Source organism: Trematomus bernacchii, unplaced genomic scaffold (assembly GCF_902827165.1).
Source record: "Trematomus bernacchii unplaced genomic scaffold, fTreBer1.1, whole genome shotgun sequence".
NCBI lineage: Eukaryota > Metazoa > Chordata > Actinopteri > Perciformes > Nototheniidae > Trematomus > Trematomus bernacchii.
The window spans coordinates 14,351-24,605 of record NW_022988000.1 but is presented as its reverse complement, the minus strand read 5'-3'; the positions used below and the strand labels follow the sequence as shown (position 1 = coordinate 24,605).

Below are 10,255 nucleotides of genomic sequence, written 5' to 3'. Positions count from 1 at the left end.
TTGGTCGCGTGCGCTTTGTGCCTGGAGATGGAGCTCTGCGATTGGCTGAGCTGGCTTCCGGTGTATATGGGAAGCCCCGCCCCTATACGTGCTAGTATCCGCTCACCAAACTCCATTCAGAAATCTGTGAGTTGAACTAACCTCGTTCATCGACTGGATGTAAACAAACTGTGTTTATTAAGTTAGTACTTAAAGTATCTGATATATATTAATTAATTATATCTATATTAACTCACTAAGTTTCAGATATTCTCCATCAAACCTCACTTTATAACCGGTTAGCAGGTAGAACCAACCGGAAGGAGCTTTATTAGTAAACAAAAGTTCCCTTTGTGTTTGTTTACACTCATGGCAGCTCAGCCGGAAGAAAGAGGCGGGTTGTTTACTTTGATAAACGTCCTGTTGTCTTTACTGTGTCTTGAACTCCTTTAAAATGACTGCTGTAAACACTTAATGGACTCTTTTCTTAACCTAGTTCTGCGACGTGGTTTATATGCGCGAGACGATGTCACATTATGGGATGTTTGGACCCGGGTTTCAGAGCACGAGCACCCGGAAGCGATTCCTGAGGGTTAGTCAGACTCTGGAGAAATAACGGGAGTTTCCGTCGGTGTTTGTAAAAGAGAAGCGGAGGGGACGGCGTGTGACGTCACAGGAAGAGGCTGACGTCAGAGCCATATAAGGCATGCTACTCTGTGGAAGTTATTATTAACATGAACACATGCTGGGAGACAGGTGTGTCCCACAGGTGAGGGACACATACTACACTGCGCTAAGGGATGGAGACTGTTCAGAAACACTTACTACACTGAGCTAAGGGATGGAGACTGTTCAGAGACACTTTAAACTGAGCTAAGGGATGGAGACTGTTCAGAAACACTTACTACACTGAGCTAAGGGATGGAGACTGTTCAGAGACACTTACTACACTGAGCTAAGGGATGGAGACTGTTCAGAGACACTTTAAACTGAGCTAAGGGATGGAGACTGTTCAGAGACACTTTAAACTGTTCCAACTACTTAATAATCCGTGTGTTAGTTTACGATAAGCACTTTATTGATGCGTTGCAGCAGCGTAAAAACACAAGGCATTGCACATGAGAAATGAAAGAGTCGAACAATTCTTAATACATCTCAAATAGAAATAAAATAGCATTAAATAGAAAATGTACATGTTGAAATACCAATGTACAAAATATAGAGCAGGATATTATAAATACATGAAGTGTGTGAGGAATATGAAACAGTTTATGAGAACAGTGAGGCTTAAAACCAGCCTTTCTTCAGATGGGTGACGAAGCAGCGGATCCACTCTAGTATCAAGAGTGACGTGTCAACATGTCAACATGTGTCTTTGACTGTGTGTACACATGTTTGATATTTGTTTTTATATTCTGGATTGTGGGAAACGGTATCTCGATCTCTCTGTACACACAAAGTGGAAGATTGACTTTCCTCTGTCAGTCGTTTATGAGTTCATCAGACCGAGAACAAACACACACTTTCTCCAACTGGTCTTTTTTTTTTATTTTGGAAGCGGAAATTCAAACCAAATGAAACGACATGAAAGTACATGAACTACAAAACATACAAAATAAAGTGAAGAAGGGTCTACATGTTGTCTTCATCGGAGTCATCCTCCTCCTCCAGAGAGTCCTGCAACACAACAACACTGTCAGTCTGTGTGTGTGAGAGAGTGTGTGTGAGTGAGTGTGAGTGAGTGTGTGAGAGTGGTCAGACAGCCAAGAGGATATGACATCACAGGAGTTCAGCTTTTTAAGCGAAACCTCTCTGACTCTCATCATCCCACCCTGCAGACTGTGAGGTGTGTGTGTCCTAGGTGTGTGTGTGTCTGTCTGTGAGGTGTGTGTGTGTGTCTGTCTGTGAGGTGTGTGTGTGTAAGGTGTGTGTGTGTCTGTCTGTGAGGTGTGTGTGTGTGTAAGGTGTGTCTGTGAGGTGTGTGTGTCTGTAAGGTGTCTGTGAGTAAGGTGTGTGTGTCTGTCTGTGAGGTGTGTGTCTGTCTGTGAGGTGTATGTCTGTCTGTGAGGTGTGTGTATGTCTGTGTGTAAGGTGTGTGTGTGTGTCTGTGTGTAAGGTGTGTGTGTGTGTCTGTGTGTAAGGTGTGTGTGTGTGTCTGTGTGTAAGGTGTGTGTGTGTGTGTCTGTCTGTGAGGTGTGTGTGTGTTTAAGGTGTGTGTCTGTGAGGTGTGTGTGTCTGTGAGGTGTGTGTGTACGGTGTGTCTGTGAGGTGTGTGTGTGAGGTGTGTGCCTGTACGGTGTGTGTGAGGTGTGTGCCTGTACGGTGTGTGTGAGGTGTGTGCCTGTACGGTGTGTGTGAGGTGTGTGCCTGTACGGTGTGTGTGAGGTGTGTGTCTGTGAGGTGTGTGTCTGTGAGGTGTGTGTCTGTGAGGTGTGTGTCTGTGAGGTGTGTGTCTGTGAGGTGTGTGTCTGTGAGGTGTGTGTCTGTGAGGTGTGTGTCTGTGAGGTGTGTGTCTGTGAGGTGTGTGTCTGTGAGGTGTGTGTCTGTGGTGTGTGTGTCTGTGAGGTGTGTGTCTGAGGTGTGTGTGTGAGGTGTGTGCCTGTGAGGTAGGTGTCTGTGAGGTAGGTGTCTGTGAGGTAGGTGTCTGTGAGGTAGGTGTGTCTGTGAGGTAGGTGTGTCTGTGAGGTAGGTGTGTGTCTGTGAGGTGTGTGCCTGTACGGTGTGTGTAAGGTGTGTCTGTGAGGTGTGTGTGTCACCTTGGCGTATTTCTCCGCCTCCTCTCTAACGTCTTTGGGAACGAGCTGGTGTCGTCCGTCTGTGACTGAGGAGAGAGACAGAGTTAACTTCAAATTCAACGAGCTAACCGCTAATGCTAACAGAGTTAACATCCCATAATGAGCTGGAGGTGAGCTGGCAGCGGATTGGTCAGACAGCCAAGAGAAGGTGTGACATCACAGGATATCAGCAGTTTTAGCGAAACCGTTCTCATCTTCATCACTCCTCCCCGACAGCCAATCACAGGACAGATACAGCCTGAGCACACCTGAGTCACTGTTAACTCACTAACACCTGTTCCCATGGTTACCTGGGTTCATGAGGGTTAAAGGCAGCTACTGTAATGCTACCAATCGTTTCTGTAACATTTATTTTTTAGTATAACTGTTTATTTATTCTGTTTAATAAATATGAAAGACAGGTAGAGAGAGGACAGAAGAAGAAACGCAGCGCTGTGATTGGTGGACTCACCCTCTCCCACCCAGCTGAGCTCCAGCTCGAAGGCCTTGTCCTTCACCTCATCGTGCACGATGTAGATTCTGCAGAGACACAGGAGAACGTGTAAATCTAAACGGGTTCTGGTGCGAGAGCTAACCGCTAATGCTAACAGAGTTTACATCACATAATGAGCTGGAGGTGAGCTGGCAGCGGATTGGTCAGACAGCCAAGAGAAGGTGTGACATCACAGGATATCAGCAGTTTTAGCGAAACCGTTCTCATCTTCATCACTCCTCCCCGACAGCCAATCACAGGACAGATACAGCCTGAGCACACCTGAGCGCTCACCTGAGTAAGCTGGTTCTGGATCTGTGAACAACGAGCTAATGCTAACTGAGTTTACACAGTTACACTATGATGCATTCAGGCTCTATTCAGTAAAAACGAGTGTTGGCCAAATGTTATGTTATTTCAAATGTACCGATGTCTGCTGTTCTGTGTCAATAAAGGTTAGTTTTGGATGTTTCAAATGTACTGATGTCTGCCGTTCTGTGTCAATAAAGGTTAGTTTTGGATGTTTCAAATGTACCGATGTCTGCCGTTCTGTGTCAATAAAGGTTAGTTTTGGATGTTTCAAATGTACCGATGTCTGCCGTTCTGTGTCAATAAAGGTTAGTTTTGGATGTTTCAAATGTACTGATGTCTGCTGTTCCGTGTCAATAAAGGTTAGTTTGGATGTTTACTCACATTTTAGCGACCTCTTTCACGACCTCCCTGCACGTCATGTCCTTCATCTGAAACACACACCTCAGTTAATGACAGGAAACATGTCTGTTACATCCCATAATGAGCTGGAGGTGAGCTGGCAGCGGATTGGTCAGACAGCCAAGAGAAGGTGTGACATCACAGGATATCAGCAGTTTTAGCGAAACCGTTCTCATCTTCATCACTCCTCCCCGACAGCCAATCACAGCCTCAGATTCTCTCTAAACACACCCGTCTGCTCACCTGAGTCACGTGACAGGCCCAGCTTCCTCTCTGCACCTGGTGAATGATCTGTTATTGATTAGCTTCAGATGCTAACTCTCACCTGCAGTTTCTCGATCTCAGTCTTCGCTGCTTGTTTAGCCTTCCCGATCGCACAGCCCCAATAACCCTGAGGAGAGAGCGCTCTTCATCATCATCACCACCACCATTCATTAACAGCCCCAATAACCCTGAGAAGAGAGAGCTCTTCATCATCATCACCACCATTCATTAACATCCCCAATAACCCTGAGGAGAGAGCTCTTCATCATCATCACCACCATTCATTAACAGCCCCAATAACCCTGAGGAGAGAGAGCTCTTCATCATCACCACCATTCATTAACAGCCCCAATAACCCTGAGGAGAGAGAGCTCTTCATCATCATCACCACCATTCATTAACAGCCCCAATAACCCTGAGGAGAGAGCTCTTCATCATCATCATCACTGTTCAATAACAGCTTTATTACATTCAGCATGACAGTAAAGTGTTTCCGTTACATCCCATAATGAGCTGGAGGTGAGCTGGCAGCGGATTGGTCAGACAGCCAAGAGAAGGTGTGACATCACAGGATATCAGCAGTTTTAGCAAAACCGTTCTCATCTTCATCACTCCTCCCCGACAGCCAATCACAGGACAGATACAGCCTGAGCACACCTGATACATCCCATAATAATGATGTAACTCACGTGAGAGATGCCTGAGGGGTCGACCATGTAGAGCTGAGGACCGTCGTCTTTATCATAAGAGCCCAGGATGAAGCTAGACACACAGATATATCTTTCTTTAATACATGGAAGCTCTGATTTCATGTGTCATGAGTGTGTGAGAGAGAGTGTGTGAGAGAGAGAGTGTGTGTGAGAGTGTGTGTGTGAGAGAGAGAGAGAGTGTGAGTGAGAGAGTGTGTGTGTGAGAGAGAGTGTGAGTGAGAGAGAGAGTGTGAGTGAGAGAGAGAGTGTGAGTGAGAGAGAGAGTGTGAGTGAGAGAGTGTGTGTGTGAGAGAGAGTGTGTGTGAGTGAGTGAGAGAGAGAGTGTGTGTGTGTGAGTGAGAGAGAGTGTGTGAGTGAGAGAGAGAGTGTGTGTGAGAGAGAGAGTGTGTGTGAGAGAGAGAGTGTGTGTGTGTGTGAGTGAGAGTGTGTGTGAGAGAGTGTGTGTGTGAGAGAGAGAGTGTGTGTGAGAGAGAGAGTGTGTGTGTGAGAGAGAGAGAGTGTGTGTGAGAGAGAGAGAGTGTGTGTGAGAGAGAGAGTGTGTGTGAGAGAGAGAGAGAGAGTGTGTGAGTGAGTGAGAGAGACTGTGTGTGTGTGTGAGTGTGTGTGAGAGAGTGTGTGTGTGAGAGAGAGTGTGTGTATGAGAGAGTGTGTGTGTATGAGAGAGTGTGTGTGTATGAGAGAGTGTGAGAGAGTGTGAGTGTGTGTGTGAGAGTGTGTGTGTGAGTGTGTGTGTGTGAGTGTGAGTGAGAGTGAGAGTGTGTGTGAGTGAGAGAGTGGTCAGACAGCCAAGAGGATATGACATCACAGGAGTTCAGCTTTTTAAGCGAAACCTCTGACTCTCATCATCCCACCCTGCAGACTGAGGTTTAAATAGTCCTGCAGTCCCTGAACGCAGCACGCTCAGTGAATCAGCTGATGTCCCTGAACGCATCACGCTCAGTGAATCAGCTGATGTCCCTGAACGCATCACGCTCAGTAAATCAGCTGATGTCCCTGAATGCAGCACGCTCAGTGAATCAGCTGATGTCCCTGAACGCATCACGCTCAGTGAATCAGCTGATGTCCCTGAACGCATCACGCTCAGTGAATCAGCTGATGTCCCTGAACGCATCACGCTCAGTGAATCAGCTGATGTCCCTGAACGCATCACACTCAGTGAATCAGCTGATGTCCCTGAACGCAGCATGCTCAGTGAATCAGCTGATGTCCCTGAAAGCATCACTCGGAGTGCAGTAACTCACCTGCAGCCGAACGGCCTCACAGCGCTGTACAGAGTGTAGGCGTGCACGTACATGGCCACTCTCTCCGACAGGTGCTGAAACCAGAGGAGACACTGTTAGCTTAGCATCAACCAGAGGAGACACTGTTAGCTTAGCATCAACCAGAGGAGACACTGTTAGCTTAGCATCAACCAGAGGAGACACTGTTAGCTTAGCATCAACCAGAGGAGACACTGTTAGCTTAGCATCAGCTGCACCATAGAGATTACATGAGTAAGAGCCGCACCTTGAGGGGAATGTCGTGTCCGTAGCTCGATCTGAAGCTGGAGGCTTCCTCTCTCGCCACTTCAGAGAGAGAGCGAGCATCAGCTAGCAGCCCAGCTACCGCCTAGAGAGAGGACAAGAGTTATTCAAGAGAGGCTATTAAGGAGCTACAGCACGGTCACATGACTTCACCACCGCTAAGCTAAAGGTGGCTAATGTTGGGCTATTAAGGAGCTACAGCACGGTCACATGACTTCACCACCGCTAAGCTAAAGGAGGCTAATGTTGGGCTATAAAGGAGCTACAGCACGGTCACATGACTTCAACAAGCTAACCGCTAATGCTAACAGAGTTAACATCCCATAATGAGCTGGCAGCGGATTGGTCAGACAGCCAAGAGAAGGTGTGACATCACAGGATATCAGCAGTTTTAGCGAAACCGTTCTCATCTTCATCACTCCTCTCCGACAGCCAATCACAGGACAGATACAGCCTGAGCGCTCACCTGAATCACTATTAACTCACTAACACCTGTTCCCATGGTTACTTGTGTTTATGAGCAGTAAAGGCAGCTACTGTAATGCTATCACATGACTTCACCATCGCTAAGCTAAAGGTGGTTAATGTGTGTGTGGTTACCATGCCGACGTGTCTGTCGATGTTGAAGATGCGTTTGTTGGAGCCCTGCTCGTACAGTTTGGACAGAACCAGCTTCTCCACCCCGAACACAACGCCATCCTTACAGCGGATAGCGATGGCCGTGCTGAAAACACACACCTCAGTTAATGACAGTTAACATGTTTCTGTTACATCCCATAATGAGCTGGAGGTGAGCTGGCAGCGGATTGGTCAGACAGCCAAGAGAAGGTGTGACATCACAGGATATCAGCAGTTTTAGCGAAACCGTTCTCATCTTCATCACTCCTCCCCGACAGCCAATCACAGCGCCCCTGAGTCATGTGACCACGTGGTTATTTACCTGCTGTTCTCCACGGCCTTCATGGCGTACTCCACCTGAAACACCCGTCCATCTGGAGAGAAGGTGGAGGCGGACAGATCGTACTGCAGGACACACACAGTTAATATATTAATATTTATACACATATATATATATATATATATATATATATATATATATATAGATATATATATATATATATAGATATATATATATATATATATATATATATATATATATATATATATATATATATATATATATATATATATATATATATATATATATATATACAGTGCAGATGCAAAATAACACCAAGTGTAAATCCATAAGAAGGGTCCCTTCTGATTCTGTGACACCATCAAATGTCTGGGGTCAATCTGCTGCTTAGTAGATGCATTGTTTGAAATGTCCTAATAAATAGTTTGATTGAGATATAATAACATTTTATGGGGTTTAACTTATGGAGAAAAAACCTTAAGTCCAGACAAGGAGCCAATTACAAACCACTTTTATATTCATTTATCAATTTAAAATTGGGACAAAATCATTCATTCATAATGTTGGGCTATAAAGGAACTACAGCACGGTCACATGACTTCAACGAGCTAACCGCTAATGCTAACAGAGTTAACGTCCCAAAATGAGCTGGAGGTGAGCTGGCAGCGGATTGGTCAGACAGCCAAGAGAAGGTGTGACATCACAGGATATCAGCAGTTTTAGCGAAACCGTTCTCATCTTCATCACTCCTCCCCGACAGCCAATCACAGCTCTCCTGGGTCATGTGACCCCGTGGTGAGTTACACTCCTCCCCACAGGACAGATACAGCCTGAACACACCTGACTGCTCACCTGAGTCACTATTAACTCACCAACACATGTTCCCATGGTTACCTGTGTGTTAATGAGGGTTAAAGGCAGCTACTGTAACTAACTAACCACGGGGTCACATGATTCTTAAACCAGACATGGAGCCAATTAAAAAACCACTTAGTGTTTTATATGAATTAAAAAATTGGGACAAACTCATTAATTTGCAGCTGAAAACATGACCTGTAGAACGACTAAAGCCACGTCTTCTCTACGGTAGATACACCTGAACACACTGCTGCTATAACTGAGTCAGATCTAACTAAGTGAAGCTTGTGCGTCTGCCCAGCTCTCATAATGATTCAAAGTGAATTAAAGTCTATTGAAGGTAGAATGAAGGCTGATTGAACAGACAGTTCAAAGATAACATATTTATATCATGGATAAACTTCACAGTTTGAAACTGATGTGTGTCTAAAGGGAGTTTGGTTTTGAGCCAACAGCTAACAGTTAGCATGGAGTCTGCCTATGTATTTGCTGACTCATTGATATTCCTGAAGTTACTCTAAAGTATATTTAGAAACAGAGAGGTGTGTTTCATTAAGTGTTACCTGTAAACTGTATCTGCATTTAATCTGTTTCAGAGGGTACAATGGGGGGCCTCTGCCCAGCTGTAATGAGGATTTAAGGTGAGTTAAAGTCTATTTAAGGTGAGTTAAAGTCTATTTAAGGTAGTAATATGAAGGCTGATTGAACAGAAACACTGAGAACAGAAAAGAGAAAGATAAATCAGGGATAAACCACTCGTCCCGTTTCAACACGAGGCAAGGCAACGTGTTTCACTAAATTAAAAAGATGAAGGAATAGAGCAGCAGACACGCATTATAAAAGGGTCATTTAAAAACTGTGATTAAAACGCAGAGAGAATAAAATAAATAAAACACGATAATATATAAAAACACGACTAACGTAGAAAGGGAGTCTGGGTGTGAGCTAACAGCTAACAGTTAGCATCTGTTTATTTACTCATATTCCTAAAGTTACTCATTTTATGAAGACAGAGAGATGCGTTTGATTCATGGTCTTTTAATCAAAGTATTACCTACAAACTGAAACTAAACTAAGTATAACAACTGAATGCTTTCGTTTTCGCTTCTGTTAGCTCATTATGTGGATTTAAAGTGTATTCATGTATGTTTAAGGGAGTATCATGACGGCCGATTACATTAAAGCAGTTAAAGAGAACATAAAAAGTGTTAAAGTATATAAATTAGGGATTAATTTCAGCGACACATCTCAAAACTGTTTATTTCTAAACGGAGTTCGGTTGCGAGCTAACAGCTAACAGTTAGCATGGAGTCTTATTTATTTATTTGCTGACTCATTTGCGTTCCTAAAGTTACTCATTATATGTAAGTACAATAGAGACATGTTTCATTTTAAGTTATCTATAAAAGTACAGATGAAATTAATATTAAAACTGTGAATGCTGTCATTTCTCTTGTTATCTCCTGTTAGCTTGTGTTAGCATGCCTCGTTGTGACTCAGCAGGCTAACACGCTAGCTCGCATGCTACATGGTATAATGGACGGGTTTAAGAGTGGATATTCCCAGTAAAGGGTATATTCCCAGTAGAGTGTATACTCAGAGTAAAGAGGGTAAAACGGGGACACATTGAGAGAGTTAAAGGTAAACTCACCCCGGTTCCGATGGAGCTCATTTTCTCTCAGACTCTGATCCAGCGAAGCTTCTCATCGGTCGCTCCGCACTGCTTCCGGCTGCCCCTCCACAATAAGAGCCTTGAGTTTGAAAATAAATCTCTATATCCTCTCTTCTTCTTCTGGTTTCCCGGCGGTTAGGATCCAGTTTAATGGCGCGTTGCCGCCACCTGTCGGCTCCAGAGGGAATATACCCACAGTTCACTTTCTCAATCCACAACAACAGCCAATTAAAATAAATAAAATAACACCTCAAATCCTGTAAAACAACATATGATGGGAATTTTCAGTGATTCAATATATATGTAGGTTTCCTGGCTATGAAATGTTCTCAGACAGAAGGGTGTCATATTT

General features: G+C 44.4%; 1 protein-coding gene and 9 non-coding genes across 10 annotated transcripts; all 10 read right to left on the bottom strand.

Annotated features, from left to right (window-relative positions):
- Positions 1–1,506: 1,506 nt before the first annotated feature.
- Positions 1,507–9,992, bottom strand: LOC117472078 (proteasome subunit alpha type-3). The gene is made up of 11 exons (XM_034117224.1): positions 9,883–9,992; positions 7,395–7,477; positions 7,055–7,178; positions 6,438–6,539; positions 6,173–6,246; positions 4,911–4,983; positions 4,283–4,348; positions 3,940–3,986; positions 3,226–3,293; positions 2,736–2,800; positions 1,507–1,656 (listed from the first exon to the last, which is right to left on the bottom strand). The coding sequence occupies exons 1-11, from the start codon at positions 9,901–9,903 to the stop codon at positions 1,612–1,614; spliced, it is 768 nt and encodes a 255-aa protein (XP_033973115.1). The 5' UTR covers positions 9,904–9,992; the 3' UTR covers positions 1,507–1,611.
- On the bottom strand, positions 1,731–1,810 carry LOC117472082. Its single transcript, XR_004554861.1, has one exon. It is a non-coding gene; the product is annotated as a small nucleolar RNA SNORD53/SNORD92 (small nucleolar RNA).
- Positions 2,901–2,982, bottom strand: LOC117472086. The gene has a single exon (XR_004554865.1). It is a non-coding gene; the product is annotated as a small nucleolar RNA SNORD53/SNORD92 (small nucleolar RNA).
- Positions 3,407–3,488, bottom strand: LOC117472085. The gene has a single exon (XR_004554864.1). It is a non-coding gene; the product is annotated as a small nucleolar RNA SNORD53/SNORD92 (small nucleolar RNA).
- LOC117472083 lies at positions 4,066–4,147 on the bottom strand. Its single transcript, XR_004554862.1, has one exon. It is a non-coding gene; the product is annotated as a small nucleolar RNA SNORD53/SNORD92 (small nucleolar RNA).
- On the bottom strand, positions 4,757–4,838 carry LOC117472087. The gene has a single exon (XR_004554866.1). It is a non-coding gene; the product is annotated as a small nucleolar RNA SNORD53/SNORD92 (small nucleolar RNA).
- Positions 5,705–5,782, bottom strand: LOC117472088. Its single transcript, XR_004554867.1, has one exon. It is a non-coding gene; the product is annotated as a small nucleolar RNA SNORD53/SNORD92 (small nucleolar RNA).
- On the bottom strand, positions 6,797–6,878 carry LOC117472084. Its single transcript, XR_004554863.1, has one exon. It is a non-coding gene; the product is annotated as a small nucleolar RNA SNORD53/SNORD92 (small nucleolar RNA).
- Positions 7,261–7,342, bottom strand: LOC117472091. The gene has a single exon (XR_004554870.1). It is a non-coding gene; the product is annotated as a small nucleolar RNA SNORD53/SNORD92 (small nucleolar RNA).
- On the bottom strand, positions 8,044–8,125 carry LOC117472090. Its single transcript, XR_004554869.1, has one exon. It is a non-coding gene; the product is annotated as a small nucleolar RNA SNORD53/SNORD92 (small nucleolar RNA).
- Positions 9,993–10,255: the final 263 nt, after the last annotated feature.

Bases quoted from the DNA above. Each gene is read 5' to 3' on its own strand.
- LOC117472078 (XM_034117224.1), bottom strand. From the start codon at position 9,903: ATGAGCTCCATCGGAACCGGG. The intron at 4,984-6,172 runs GTGAGTTACTGC...CTGTGTGTCTAG, and splicing joins GTGAGGCCGTTCGGCTGCAG to CTTCATCCTGGGCTCTTATG. The intron at 3,294-3,939 runs GTGAGTAAACAT...GTGTCTCTGCAG, and splicing joins GTGAAAGAGGTCGCTAAAAT to AATCTACATCGTGCACGATG.